We start from the raw sequence: 16,017 nt of genomic DNA on the forward strand, positions 1-16,017 counted from the left end.
TAAACAGTTTATTCTTTTCTAAGAATCCTTGAAATTTCTGACTTCAAATAGAACAGTTTTTATAGCCTATTTGTTAGACAATGACGTCTTCTTTTACTTAATAAAGCAAAGAGGAAAAAAAGACTAAGATAATAAATTACAACAAGAAAGCAGTCAATCAATATAAACTTTTTAAATCGAGTTTAATACATTTCTCCTAACGTTATAAAATTATACAATAATTCATGTTTTAATATCAAACATGCATTTATACTACATAAGACTTCTTCCCCACCCCCATTCCCAGCTATGCATCCCTTAAGCAAGTCATAGGTCTTAATACTGATCTTCTTTAGAGGAAAATGAGTTGGGGTTATTTAAAGAGAAAGATGTAGATAAGTAGAAAAAGGCCTCATGTTAAAATGTACAATTGAAGGTAGAATATTTACCAGAAAACTGGGGATTTAAATGTCTGCCTTTTTGACCTTACTTCAATCCAGTCTGCTTTTGCCCTCACAATGGCCTGACTGAAGAGATGAAGGGAATTAATATCAATTTATATTATTCTTGTTGCTGCTTCCTTTTACAATGCAACTCTAAAATGATCTCACTGTGCTTGTTTTTTTATCAAATATTTGGCTGTGCAACCCAATACCAACCCACAGATGGAATTAGGACACTTACACTGGAAGTAAGGAGTGATGGACAAGTATAACTAAATTATCAGAGAGAGATGACTGCCTGTCATGGAAATGATGTAGTTTGGAGTCAGGAAAACAATTCTAGGGGTGATTTTTTTTTTTCTTTGTAACTATTCTTCTCTTTGCCATTACCCTCTCCCCTGGCATGGGTTTCGAGATTTCTTAAAATATGCTCCATAACCAGCAGAGTATTTTTGGCTACATGTCACCTTCATTCTGAACCAGGAGAAAAGGAGGTGAGGATAGAAGTTTAGGGAGAGAGGAACAGTGGTACAAATCCTGCCATTTGGCTCTGAGATCTACGCAAACAGGAATATGAATAGATACTTACTATATGCATTCAGTAAGCATATATACAGTCCATGCATTTCCATGCTGTTAAACAGGTCAAAGTTATTTATAACCATTTAAACCACTTCTTTATTAAGGACGGAAGTTTGTAATGTAAAGTTTGAGTGCTTCAAGTTATAGTGTGTTCACCTTCAGTTCCCCACCTTCTGTCCTTTGGGTAATTTATCACTGAGCTCTCTGCGCCTGATTAGAGAGTGTATCCGTGAGATAAAAGCCTTATTCCTTGTTCTTGAGGTGAGGCAGGGAATTGGAAAAGAGAGGAAGACTGTGGAAGTGATAGTCACTAAAAGTCAGAAGTTGGAACCCTAAGTGGGAAAGGCAGAGGAAGAAAGTGTAGAAGGAGAGAAGGCTGTGCTTAAGGCAAAGTTTATCTGCTGAGCTGATTGGTGAGGCCGAGTGTCTAAGTTAAAAAGGCTTGAGAGAGTTACTTGGCATAATTTCTCCATCTTCAATGATTTACTACTGAAGTGCAAACATCAGTTTTGGACTCTCTCCTGAGAAACGTTTAACAAAGTTAGTGAACTACTGGTACCCTGATGTCTTTCTAGATTTACCAAACTTGGATAGCTCTTTAATAAACCTCTGCCTGAAGTTTATCTCAGTCTTTTTTTTTTCCTTTTTCCTATTAAGGAAACAGGTCCATTAGTAAATATGCAGATGTAAAAATGATCTTCCTCTTTACTTCTCCGTTGTGATATATCTTAGAATTGTTCAGAAGTGCACTCTATTGTTAAAGCTATTTGTGCTGGTGTGCTAATGCACTCTTTGATTGAGTGAATTAGCAGTCATAACAATCTGGCAGTCTGGCCATAGAAGTGTGCTCAAATTGATTTGTGTTATGGCTGGACTGGAAAATCTAGTGTTAGTTGTTTTTTGCCCTGGGGCATTGTTTGTACCAAACTCCACTTTTCATTTAATTTTCCAATACATTTTGAAAGATTGAAATGCTTGTGATCAACATTTGATCCACTTGCATTATTTAAAAAAAAAATTCTGGAAGTAATTTCAGATTCCAAAAAACCTTGCTTTCAATTAGAGTAAACATAATTAGAGTGACGTCGTGCTCGGAATGGTAAATCTCCCTTTGAATCTATTAAGCGTGTTATCTCCTTGTCCTGTCACTGAAAGGAATTCAGTATATATCTGGAGTATATATCTGTATTTTTTCTGTGCATGCTTCTAATAGAATTTGGGAAAAACTTAAAAGAATAAAATTGTAATGAACCTTTTCTTGTTGCCTTTGTGCATATGCCCAAATTGTTTCTGTTTCACTTAGTGATGCTATAAAAAGAGGATACTCAAAGCTTTCAGGAAATTTTGAGATACACAAGAAACACATGCAGATAATGTGTTGTCTTTAAGTTACCCAATCATTTGTTTTTTTATATTCCATGAAATATCCATTTTCAATCTTTTTCTTTCAAATAACTATATCAATTGCTATACTGAAACTCAGAAGATTTAAAGACATGACTTATCTTGGCTTTGTCAATATTGGTATCTCTCTTACAATCTTCTGCTTTGCAGTCATTTACCAGAATTATAATGCAGCATGAATAAACCTAAAAAATGACTATTGATTACAGAGAAAGCTTTGTGAAATCATTTAGTCAGTTTCCCCACTTGAGAAATCACTGAATAAAATAGGTCAATAGAAAAGGGTGGAAAGGATGTAATACAGAGCTATGCCACCCTGGGTTATAAACAGGGTCAAAAATAAATCCCCATAGAATTCATGATTTTATACTCATAAAATAAAATGATACTTACCAAATCCCAACTATAAATCCTCCTTCCTATAGATTTATTCTTCTTTTTAAAACCACAGGTTTGGACAATACATTTTTATGTTTCCGTTTTAATAGAAGTATTTCCTTGTCACTGCCCCCTTTAACCAAATAGGAAGCCCTCATCATCCAGCTAAAGTGCCTGTTGTCATCCAGGTATTCACCGGGACTTTAGCTGCAACAGCTACTCTGTATTTCCTTACTGTCTCCTGCAACCTTACAGCTCTTCTGAAAACTGCATTTCATACTGCACTGAACTCTGTATCCTGTGTCAATTTTTGTTAAGTAATAGATGGTGAGACCTGAGACCACTCTCTCTATTAGTTCCCATTCATTGGGATGGCGTCGGGGGCACGGGAGGAGCGGGGAGGAGAGGGGAGGGGCCAGGAGGGGGCAGAGGGAGGGAAGAAAATACCTTCCCTGAACTGGTACAAGCTCAGCTTCAAACGACATCCTAGGAAAGAAATTAAAGACTTCTTAATTAGTGCAGCAATTAAGCTTTCTTGGTAGCATTTTAATCAGCACAGGCCCTATCAAAGGACAAACAGAACGATTTGCAGGTCTTTGAATTTTAAACAGTCTTATTGATTTCAGCACAATACGTCTTCACAAAACACAGGGAGAATTTTCTAATATCAGTTACAGTACTTTGAGTTTTGCTTATGCAAATTGAGTGCAGGTTGGAAAAGATGAGATGGAGGGAGAGGACCTGAAACAGCCAGAGATGTAAAACAATAAACAAACAAGACAAAAGCTTTGAAAGCTAAAGATGCAGTGGAAAGAGTGAGAATTTGAAATCTCTGAGGAGTTGATTTATCTGCTGTTGTTAAATACTGTTTGCCTTAATCATTGGTAACATTTCTCAAAAAAAGAAAAAAAAGGAAAGAAGAGAAAAAGAAAAGAAGGAAAGAAAGAATCTTAAATCTTAAAATATTTGAGGTTTTTTTTTTCCTAACATATTTTAATTTGCATTATATGCTTTTTCTAATCCTTTGTTTGATCAAAGGGGCAAGTGGTAGTCCCAGAAACGGTTCAGAGACCTGAGGTGGGGAGTGAGCTCCCATTCAGGTGGAGGTAAATGCCCCAAGCCCTACCCCGGAACAGAGCATGTGCTGGGAGGTGCAGGATTCCCTGCAGAAAATTTGGAGTTTGCTTCGAAGCTGGGTGGGATTATGGCTTGGTCAGCTATTATTACTTCCTGCCTGTGGCTTCCGAATATGGCAGGTATTGGCTGAGTGGCAGTTTAAGGAAATGTGAGAAATGAGAATGGAAAGGGCAGATTTTTAGCACTTAATTCCAATTTTTTTTCCCATTTGTGGATCTAGAATTTAAAATGAGGAAACTGTAGTTTAGCATTTCAAACTACATCAGAGTTTATTAAAGTTGTGCATGCAATTCCAAAATAAAATTCGTGTTTCAGGGCTCAATATATTCTTCTCGTCCACTCATTAACATAGTAATTTGGCATTTTTAAAAAAGGTAAGATTTTCCAAAACGTGTAAACACTTAATATAGTGTTTTGATATATGTGATATATATCAAATCCCTATTTTGGAGGACTGATAGGAGGAGTGAAAAAGTAATATAAATTATTTCTGAGTGTATTAGAATACATTGGCTAACTAGGTCAAACAACTGTGTAAACTTCAGCTATCTTTGTAGAAGTTTATCTACTTTTTGGCAACAATCAATTTTCTGAATTCTTATGACCCAGAAAAGCCTCCTGATATAACTGCTCTGCCCCAAAAAGTTTAGCATCAACTTAGACAAATTAGTCAGTGGTGCCATATTTCTCTGTAGATATTTCCAGTACCTTTTGACACTAAACTTCAAAAAGTTTAGAGAATTAAAATGACAAAGAGAAATGTGATAATCATTTCAGCACCAAAATGGCAGAATTTCATTATGAAATTTTCCAACACTGTGAATCTGATGCTAATAGTTTTTTTTTTTTTTTAAATCTGCCCAAAGCTAAAGCATTGTTTCTATCTTGTGACGTTAATAAACATGTGTAGGCAGGATTAAAGCTTAATTATTTAAGATTTCTATAGATACAAACAGAGAACAAACTTGACCTATGCTCAAATCATATGTTGGTCAAAAATCCTTGGAAAAAATACCTCCATGCAACAAGTTAGAAAGGGAAAAGAAGGAGAGAGGAGGGCAAAGAGGAAGACAGTCTAAACTCAGCCTAATATTTTTAAGCACAGCCTCCCTTTCTGCCTTTACAAGTCAACTAGTGAGCTTGTTTTCTTTTTCATTATTTACAAAACACATTTGTACTGACAAACTGAAAAGGACCTCCCCAAAATACACTGAAACTTCTCAAATATGAAAGAAAATGTGTTATTCATAAGACACACTGGCAATTAGCATTGGGTCTTAAAGGATGTGAGGATAGTTGTTTTCTATGCAAGACAGGTGAATTAATTACAGAGTTTAAGAAAAAAATCAGTGTTTTCTTATTTTCCACTTTCTAAATCTTCAAAGATGCCTGATCTCTTTAAAGTCTCTAGGTAAAATAAGCATTTCTGACCTGCCTTTGGGGTGAAAGTGAAGTTATTCTGAATGATCCACATCATGGCAAGCATTTCTTTCTTTCCACACTCTATCAGGAAATAAGAAACTGAATACAGAGGATTTCATTATTCTTAAGTGACTTCAGACTGACTTTCCCCCACAATTTGAAAGCTGTCCCGGAATTTTCACTATCTTTACACTAACAAATAATCTAATAAATAGAGTAAAACAATCAGATGCAGAAAACATAGGCTTTGCTTACATGTGAATCTTCCTGAAAATAATTTAATAACCATCAAGTGAGGGGATGTGTTTTCATTTATATCTTATTGCAAAAACGAGCGGAGATCTATCCTAAATCCTTGAAGGAGAGCTCAGAGCGTTCTGGCTCCTCTGTAAGTTGGCAGGCGATTGCTTAGAAGGTTTTGGAAAAAAAAATTACAAGTCGTCGCGGACGAAATGGAATATTAGACATGCAATCTAACGGTAGTAGAAGAAGAGAAGTAGATCATCTCCCTCTCCTTTTCCGATTGCCACTTCTGTGTCCCCGGCTTTTCCTCTTCGTCCCTCGCATAGTTTCTTCCTTATCCCCCCCCCCCCCTTCTTTTCTCCCTCACTCGCTTTCCCTCTGTGTCTCGCGCTCTCGGAGTGTCTGCTCCGAGTTCCTGGTTGGATAATTTGGGTTAATACTAGTGAGTGAGGTTTTTGCGGCTTCAAAGGGTATTTCAAGTTTCCGGAGCTCCTCCCCTCTGCACCGTGTGACAACAACAACTCGTCCAGCCGGCAGCCTGCACTTTTCAGCTCATTTTCTCTCTGTCATTCCCCTCTCAATCTTTGATCAATGTACTTGCCAGGGAGAACCCAAGTCCTTCAAACCTCCTCCTTTTCACCTTCATCCTTAACTTTGTGCTAGAGCGGGACCCACACAACAACAGCCGACCCTCCCCGCCCCCGCCCCCCCCAAACCAGCCCCCGATCCCAGCCCCCGGAGAGGACTCGCATTTCGACTTGCGGGACACTTTTGTGCGTTTCTCTCCAGAGCGCCTCTCGCGCTCGCCCCTCCTGCACTCGCTCTTTCTTACCCTCACCTCCTTTTCCCCCCCTTTCTCTCCCTTTCTCCTTCTCGTTCTCCCCTAGAGTTGTTGTTGTTGTTGTTGCCCCCTAGCTCCTTCGCCCTCTTTTTTCCCCCTGCCCCTCCCCGGGGTGTGTGGCAACTTTTCCCCTCGCTTCTCCTTCTTCGGTTTCCCCTTATATGTGACCATGGCAGTGCCGGCGGCTTTGATCCCTCCGACCCAGCTGGTCCCCCCTCAACCCCCGATCTCCACGTCTGCTTCCTCCTCCGGCACCACCACCTCCACCTCCTCGGCGACCTCGTCTCCGGCTCCGTCCATCGGGCCCCCGGCGTCCTCAGGGCCAACTCTGTTCCGGCCGGAGCCCATCGCTTCGGCGGCGGCGGCGGCGGCGGCGGCCACAGTCACCTCCACCGGCGGCGGTGGCGGCGGCGCGGGCAACGGAGGCGGCGGCGGCGGCGGCGGCAGCAACTGCAACCCCAGCCTGGCGACCGCGAGCGGCGGCGGCGGCGGCGGCGGCGGCGGCGGCATTAGCGCTGGCGGCGGCGGCGCCTCCAGCACCCCCATCAACGCGAGCACCGGCAGCTGCAGCAGCAGCAGCAGCAGTAGCAGCAGCAGCAGCAGCAGCAGCAGCAGCAGTAGCAGCAGCAGCTGCGGCCCCCTCCCCGGGAAACCCGTGTACTCGACCCCGTCCCCAGTGGAAAACACCCCTCAGAATAATGAGTGCAAAATGGTGGATCTGAGGGGGGCCAAAGTGGCTTCCTTCACGGTGGAGGGCTGCGAGCTGATCTGCCTGCCCCAGGCTTTCGACCTGTTCCTGAAGCACTTGGTGGGAGGCTTGCACACGGTCTACACCAAGCTGAAGCGGCTGGAGATCACGCCGGTGGTGTGCAACGTGGAACAGGTTCGCATCCTAAGGGGACTGGGCGCCATCCAGCCCGGAGTGAACCGCTGCAAACTCATCTCCAGGAAGGACTTCGAGACCCTCTACAATGACTGCACCAACGCAAGGTAAAGAGCGGGGGCAGCCCCGCCGCCCGCGGTCCCTTCCCTCCCGCCTCCTCACCCTTCCCTCGCTCCCTTCCTGGCGCCGCTTGCTCCGCGCGCCCGCGAGCCGCGCGCCCTGGAGAGCACGGCCCTCTCCTCCCGTTCCTTGAGGCTCGCCAGCCGCTCCCGGCCCTCTGAGAAGTTGGCACCTCACCCTGCCCAGATCTCGCTCTTCCGCCCGGTGCGCACCTTGCTCGCCTGGGCGCAGGGGCTTGGCTGCTGTGGGACGCGGGAACCCCAAGCCTCGGGCCGGAGGGGGCGGGAAGGAGGAGGACGGTGCGTTTCCAGGAGCCACGGCCCCCTTCCTGGGCCGCGCCAGCGTCTGGAGACCCCTCTCAGCGCGGCCGCCCGAGGGTGTGCTGGCTCCCTCGGGCCCGGGTTCCACCGCGAGCCGAGGGGCACCGGAGGGGCCGGTCGGTGGCGCCGAGCGGCGTCCCGGGGGCGGGGAGAGGTCGTGACCCTGACCGCAGGGTTCGGGAGCGGGAGTGCGCGCCCCGGGTGAGGGGCCGGCAAGGAAGCCGCGGGAGTGGGCCCCTTCGGGCCGGGAGGGGAAAGACCTCCGAGGCCGAGAGGCCCGGGACAATCCCGAGGGGCCCGCAGCGAGCTCAGCCCCAAAGCCCTAGGGGGAAGCCCGCTGAGGGGAGGGGTCTGTGTGCGCGCACGTGTGCGTGTGTCCGCCTAGGATCTTGTGCAAAGGAGATAAAGGGGTACGTTAGCCCCGGGGCAGATGCGAGGGAACCAGCAGGTTTCCTTCTGTAGGGGGAGGTGACCGGGTGCCTGAGACTCTTGGAAGCTGAGCTGGAGAGATGGGGAAGGAAGACTATAGCGCACACTCTCTTTCTCGCTCTCCAAACTGTTTTTCTTTTCTTCTGCCTTTTTTTTTTTTTTTTTTTTAAGGTTAGTAGCTCACGCGATAAGCAGGTGCAAGCTTTGCATTGGGATATTCTGCAGACCTGAATGCCCTGTGCCCTGGCTACCACAGCCCGGCAAAGCGCGCGAACCCTGGAGGCCGGGGGATCCGGTGCCTGGCTGGACCGGTTTTATGCTAATGGACGATCACTGGGGGAGGACCTACCGAGAGGGGGCGGGAGTGGGGTAACTTGTCAGTTTCGGGGTAGAAAAATCATTCCACCCGCTTTCACAGTTCCGCTTTGTACCCGGTTCAAAGCAGAGGGAAAAGTTGAGATGCCAGAAGAAAGAGAGTAGGGAAAGTTGGATACCAGAAGCGGGCGCGTGGGAAGCGCGCAAAATTTGCGCAGAGACTTCGGTACCCTCCAAACAAGTTTTAAGACTGAGAGAAGGAACGGAGTTGTACTGTCTTAGGGTGTGTGTCCCCTGGTAGTGCTAGGGAAACTGAGGTAGGAAGGAAAGGGGTAGGACGAGACCAGAAGGAAGCAGGGGTGAAAAAGCCCCTGGCTATTTCTTCCTTGGAAGACTTCTGGCTAGTGCCGGGGGAAGGCTGTAGGACGAAAAAGGCTCCAACTCCAACCCTGCAAATGTCTTATTCTGACCTAACTAGAAACTTTTCCTTGTTTGTTTGCCATTCTTTGCATGGGGGCATGGGTGTGGGTCTGGGTTTTGAACCTCCATTTCTATTTTTTTGGGGGGGTGAATGCTGAGAGCTCGTGCATGTGTGTAGGCGCGCGCACGTGCCCAAGAGTATGGACAGGTGGCAGTAAAGATTGAGGGGTAATCTTGATCACTAAATATCATTTACCGAGATAATTGCAGTGCTTGGACGTCCAGACGATAAAATATTTGCCAACAATCTTTTGTTAAAACTACTCGAATCAGGGCAGAAAATTGTTACAGAGTTGTTATAAAGAATGCTAGCCGAAATTTGAAGCTAGTTCAGATATGATTGTTATAAAATTGTCTACCTATCCAGTAAATTGGTGAAGAGCTACTGTTTTTCTCTTTAGTAATCAAACCACTCTGCTCTTGAAATCTCTTTGTGTGTTTCTTACAGTACATACTGTGCTAGATAATTAATGACCATTTCACATAACCCAAAAAAATTGCTAGAGAAAACTTCCTTCAATGACAGCAACGTTATAATCAACGTAAAGCAGGTAGTGTTAATCTCTTACAATTATTCCCTTGATTTTTTTCTTCCTGAAATTTTTGCTTAGAGTTTGGAACTGAAGTCCTCACTATATGGTTGGAGAATATTCTTAAAGTTATTAACAAAAATGTTTTAATTGGTTTTTTTTTCCCCTGAGGCTAACAATAGCTCTGGAGTTTAAACTTTCACAGAAGGATAAGTTAAATCCAATAGAACTGTTTTATCCCTTCAAAAATATTTCATCAATACTCTAATTATATTTCAATCACCTGGTCTTAATACTTTACAAGTAAGTGTGTTATTCTAAAACTCAATTTCAGGTTATTTTTAAGTTAAACGTGGTAAGTTTGTTGATTTACTCTTGCTTTTTGATCTTTTATCAACTACAAGGCTTACTCAAACCTATATACATGCAAATACTGCAGTCATTAACCTTCGAAGATGTGTAATTGGAGATCTCTACCTAGGTTTCCTAACCCTGCCACTAACTAAAAAAAAACAGAAAACTTATCATTGAACTCTCTCTCACCAAAACATACTGTTTACATTGTAATATATTATTACCTCTAATGATAATTACAAGTGTTACTGTCTTATTTCTTAACTTTGAAAGCAATACCTACAATATTTTGCATCTTGAATTTACAAAACTAACATTACTTTTTCCATTCAAGTCCAGTTTACGCCTTTGCTGTTAAGATCCTTTTTCATTCACCTAGGTATATTGATTTCTTTCATTCTGGTTTCTTTCTCCTCTGGCTATTGAAGAGACTATCTAAAGGAATAATTTATGCAGAAGATAAGACCACAGAGCAGAAAGGCAAACTATATAAAATACTATATACATAGTGTGCAAGAAACATCAAATTTTAGCACTCTCATCTTTTTACAGAACTTACATCTAATTCTGTCTCTTAATAGCATTTAGGTACCAGAAAATCTGAGAACCAAAATGATGTTAAAGGAAAAAAAGGTTCATAAACTTGCTCAAAGTGGCTCAGTAAGTTGGTGACAAACCTTAGAGTGGATTTAATCTGCTTGGGGCTATTGCATCAGTATGCTATCTATAAAAACTAGCATAAATGTTGAAGCCATCTGTCACTACCACAAGGAGATGAAACAGAGACTATCACCTGCTTGATAGTAAAGCTAAAAGTAAAAGAGTCTGAAAAATGAGAGAAAATGTCAGGAAATATATTTAAAAGTTGTTAAAGGACAGAGTCTGACCTTGATCAGTTTCCTCCAGTTATTATTTTTAAACTAAACATTAGTTGGATGAACTTGGCTGGTGCAACAGAGGTCACTTAATTAACTGGTAACCAGTAAACAACAACAACAAAAGAGAAGTATTAATGTACATGGTCAAGTCTGTATTTGTATGAGTCAGTAGCTTGTTTGTAGATTTGGGTTAGGACTCAAATTTTCTGGAGAGTTCAGGTAATAAAAAGTGACTCTGCTGTATTTTGTTATCTAAAATGTTTATTTTCTGAATATTGCCAGAGGGTGATTTTGTCTCAGGATCTTTCAAACCAGATTATGGTTTAGGTCTTATGTAGCCCTAGATTTGTGGAGTTTTTGACTTAAATAGATTCCAGTTAATTTTATCAGACATTTTATATGCATATAGATATATTCACAAACAGTATTCTTTTGTCTTAAAAGTCAATACCATCCATAGACAGCAAATTGAAAGACTTTTCGAGTCTTTTTTGTCCAGTAGTAATATATGGATGCAATTTTAGCTTAGAAAGTATAAAATATTTTCCAATTCTTGGCTCTGTTTTTTGTCAGGAGTTTTAATAAAGATGGCAAACTGAACCAGTCTATATTGAACATTTCCCCCATTGCATGTTTTTCAATGGCACGGACTTGTGCACTTCTTCTGCATTGGTAATAGAAAGTTTCAACACAAATACAGATTCAGTTCTAACAGATAATTACCATACTTGGCACAGATAAATTAAAAATTACTTCAAATGAAGAGAGACTATGCTTTTGAAGTTTTTTTATTACAGCCGATTAGTGGCTCCTATAGAGTCTAATGTTTCATTTTATAACATTTCCTAAAAAATATGACATAATTAGAAGAGTAAGGCCTAACATATGAAAGTTTAAGTTTGGTTCCACCACTTATTTCTGTATACTTTTAAAACGTTAGTGAATTACAGTTTAATAACTAATACATAAACAAAATCTAAGAATATTCTGACCTAAGATTTACCTTGGTCAATCAGATTATACTGCCTTAATACAGATTCTTGAGTTATTTGGGTATTTTTCAAACCTGTTGTTTTTCTTGGAATTAGTCTCAAATAATACATGTAGTAATTATTGTAAAGAGTGCACATAGTTATGAAGATGGTTTACTCTCTGAACTCCACAGATGACTAGTTAATGTTCTGAGGTACTTATTTTGATTGCTCATAGGATATTTTATTTTGTGAAGCTGCAAATATTATGTAAAATAAATAGGCTGTTTTGTTTCAGAGTTCCCATCCTTAACATAAATTCTTTGTATCACATTTAATACAGAATTTGTAAACCTTCATCTTATTAGTCCAAATCTGCTGTTATTTTTTGTTTAATCTACATTTCACGGAAGTTGCATATAAATTACTGAGACCAATATTAGCCACTCTCCTTTTGCCTCAGTACCTCCCCCAACCTCCTGAGATGTGACACCCAATATTGATTAAAGTCTTGGCTGGATTTGAGCATAAATCACTCTACTCTTTGGTGATTTACCATGTGTGATTCACTAGCATGCGAAAACATAATATGCTTTATTGTTTCTCATTTGATGTTTTGTTTTTGGAATGTAAGTAGCATTTGTAAATTAGCTTAATGTGCAACGAAGTAGTTGTTATTTTAGGAACAATTTGTGTTTTGACTATCAATTAGTATTATTTTATCTTTCCAAGTTATTTTATCAAATTGTTTCACACAATTGCCTTTGTTAATCAAGTAAAATAATCATTTAAATTGCATTGTATTAGCAACATAGAACCCACGTATTGCAAAATACAATAAGAAATGCAATTCTCACAGGTTGTAAACTGTTTCTCTTTGAATCTTTGAAGAAATTAGTTTGAAGTAAGCCTTCTAAATAGGTGCAGGTGAGTCTTCTAGATTTCGCTAAACATTTTGATTTTAAGGTTTTTGTTACTTGGTTCTTTAAAAAAGTTAGAGCTGGCCTGAATTTTATCTTTTAGGAATTTCATTTTCAGATTGTTCACAGGGGAAGAAAAGTCACATCAAGTTATAGGCCTTTAAAATGACAGGGACTGTAAAAAAGTTGATATTAACTCTTTGGGTATTTAAATATGTAATTAAGATAAAATTTTATCATTTTATGTTTGAATTGTTAAAAGAATAGAATGACCTTGCCATGTACCAGCATGTGCCATTCTCTTTACTACTGAGTTACTGCATTGTGATTGGTCAGTTATGTATATACATATATACATGTGTATTATTGTTTAAATGCTACAACTTAAACATTCTAGGTAAGAATACATTAAAAATACATTTATATTTATATTTTTAGGCTTTGAGACTGCATTAAGGGACCTGTTTTCCATTATATTTGTTATGTTCAATAATTTATTTTTTAATGAAGAAAACTCTGAATTAAAAGCCCACCAAATGGGCTCAGATAAGTGTTATATAAAAGGCTCTGATCTTCGCATTTATGTGTTTCAGGCATAGCAGAGGCTCTGTGAGCCCACATTGTGCTCAAATTCCCTTACTTCTCTTCTTTTCAATTTGTCTGAAGTGTTTCCAGTCAAAAGTAATTTTTGCTACAGTGACTGTCTTTCAAAATAACTTTTAATTGTTTATCCATGCTTTTTAGTATATGCCACAGTACAGAAATGACTTCATTCAAATAGTGAGGTTAGTTTACCAAATTATTTCTTTGGAAAACAAGAATACCAAGATTAGTATATTTATATTTGGTCCAGTAATTAGTTGTTATTAGATTAACTGGTGGGTCACTTTATTTTGATGTACCTACTTACTTTGAGAAAGTTTCTAAGAATTTTTAGAGTGTGTGTACTATAGTTCATGATTAACTTTATATTTAAATGTGCAAATGACTATGAACAGAATTTCTATCCATTCAGTATAAATTAGGCAATCAATCAATGAAATCTTATTGTTTTTCAAAGTAATGATAGAATTAAAATTAGTTGAATAAAATAGCGGATAATTGTCAATTTATATATGTAGTCATATATAGGTGTGTGTGTGTGTGTATATATATATATATAAAATCATATAAAGAGAATAATTCAAATCACTACTTGATCCAAAACCAGGGACCTTGAACCAAGTACACTTTAAATTTCTTGTGTATTCTGACTTGGATTTACTTTATATGCTAAGAGGATTCTAATTGACCCATTTAAACAAATTCATCTGTAGATTTTTCTAAATTGGATATTGAAGTGGCCAATGACTGAATTTTGTTAAGGTGTGGCCCTGTTGCTTTCTGATTCAAATTACCTTGGAGCTGGGCCAGGATATCAAGCTGGGATTCTTTTACATGTTTAAATGTACGTGACTTGAGTGAAAGTTGTCAAAGACAACTTACTAAACTGGAAAACTCACTATATCATCATTTAATTGCTCTTATAATTTTGTGCTTATAAGTATATTGATGTGTCTAATACTATACAGCACAGCAACACACTGAATAGCTACCTGCTTTAAAAAAAAGTTTTAGAGAGCACTGATTTAAAAAGAAGACAGCTTAGCTGAAGCATCTAAAACATTATTATTATATAAGATGAATATAATACCTGGAATGCATTGCATGTTTCTAGGAGGAAGTCAGAACTATTTGCTATGATCTGAAGAACATAAATGCAATTTAATGTAAGTAGACTTATACTAATCCTGCAGTGGATTTTGAAAGTAGTATATGTTTGACCAAAAAAAAAAAAAAAAAGGATATGCTTTTCAGGCATGATTTTCACAAAGCAATAATGAAATAGGCAACTAAGTATATTGGTTACTTTTGGTTAGTAACACTGGAGAGTGTTTCTTTTCCTTAGAATAAATGAATGGAGAGGTAAAGAAAGTATTAAAAAGTCACAGTGTAACTTATCTTTGAATTTCTATACTATCAAATGTTTCTAAATAATTACATTGCTCTTCCAATAACAACAGGAGAAAAATAATACTTTTCTTCAAGGACAAACAAAACATATTCAGGAAAGAAAGAGTACTATTTGAAAGGGAATTATTTTATGGATGCACATAGAGCATTTGCAGTAAATACTTGCTAATTCAATTTAAGGGATACTGGTCATTGCTTAAGGATAGATAATAAAAATAAATCTTTAAAATATGTTAATCAAGAAATACTTTATTATATTCACATATCAAGGAGACCAAGTATTTTGTTAAAATCTTAAACTGATTGTATTCTGAAATTTTATTAATAGCAACAGTAAATGAACTGTATTATTCATAGTCCTATATTATGTATGAACAAAGCAAATCACTGAAGGTGTAACAAATCTTTGAACCCGTCACAGCTCTGCAGAAATATACTGTTATATCCAAAAGTGTTAATTCCCATTCTATATTTAAAATATCTTGGAAATAATACTTATTTAATAGGGCCTTTGGATTTAAATGAATAATTTAGAACACTTTTAATTGTCCTATTACCAGTCACACATTTTATACTAAGATAGATGTCCTTCTGCATGCAACAAGTGTAAAATTTTTATCAGTACTTTAGAGGTCTTTGTGGTGGATATCTTTGTTTATATTAACCTTAGCCCGTTTGTAGTGTATGTTTTTATTCTTAAATATTTATAATATCTTTGTTAGAAAAGCTTTCATGTATATGTATATGTGTGTATGTATTCTCTCTCTCTCTCTCTCTGTCTCTTCCTCTCTCTCTCTCTCTCTCTCTCTCTCTCTTACACACACACACACACACACAGACTTGTAGGAGCTAGGGCTGGAGGACAACCAACTTACCAAAAAATTGACTTTAATTTTGCTTTCTGTAATCTCTTGAAATATAAAATAACACTGAAAAAGAGATTCTACTTTACTGAATGACAACAGAAAATATATTTAAAATTAATTTTAGCATGAAAGAAGTAATTTATACTTAAGTGTTTTCAAATATAATTACAATAAACAATGTTACATGGTTATTAGGACAGTGATTAAAAACTTACCTTAATTTTCCTATACCTTTAGGTTTATGATAACTGAAATGTATTTTTAATTCTCTATGGAAAATATTTATATCAGAGAATTATCTTACTTGTATGAAATAGATGTTAAGCTATTAGGTACTAGAATCTGTACATTATAGAATAACATTTAATGTGCTTGATGTCATTGCTCCATTTCTGTTATTAGTTTATTTCATTGCTACTTGCACTTTGGAGCAAGCATATCCTCTAAAATCAGTGGGTAAATGATAGGAAAACAATTTCATAACTTAAAAAAAATGATCGCTCTTCTAA

At 38.9% G+C, this 16,017-nt stretch overlaps 1 protein-coding gene across 1 annotated transcript in view; it reads left to right on the plus strand.

Moving 5' to 3' along the window:
* Nucleotides 1–6,598: 6,598 nt before the first annotated feature.
* Nucleotides 6,599–16,017, plus strand: part of DACH1 (dachshund family transcription factor 1) — a 425,055-nt gene continuing 415,636 nt past the window's right edge. The window contains exon 1 of the mRNA XM_021697891.2: nucleotides 6,599–7,419. Coding sequence (XP_021553566.1) covers nucleotides 6,599–7,419 — 821 coding nt within the window. The remainder of the gene's footprint in view (nucleotides 7,420–16,017) is intronic.

The sequence above is a fragment of the Neomonachus schauinslandi genome, chromosome 3, assembly GCF_002201575.2.
Source record: "Neomonachus schauinslandi chromosome 3, ASM220157v2, whole genome shotgun sequence".
In the NCBI taxonomy this organism is placed as follows: Eukaryota; Metazoa; Chordata; class Mammalia; order Carnivora; family Phocidae; genus Neomonachus; species Neomonachus schauinslandi.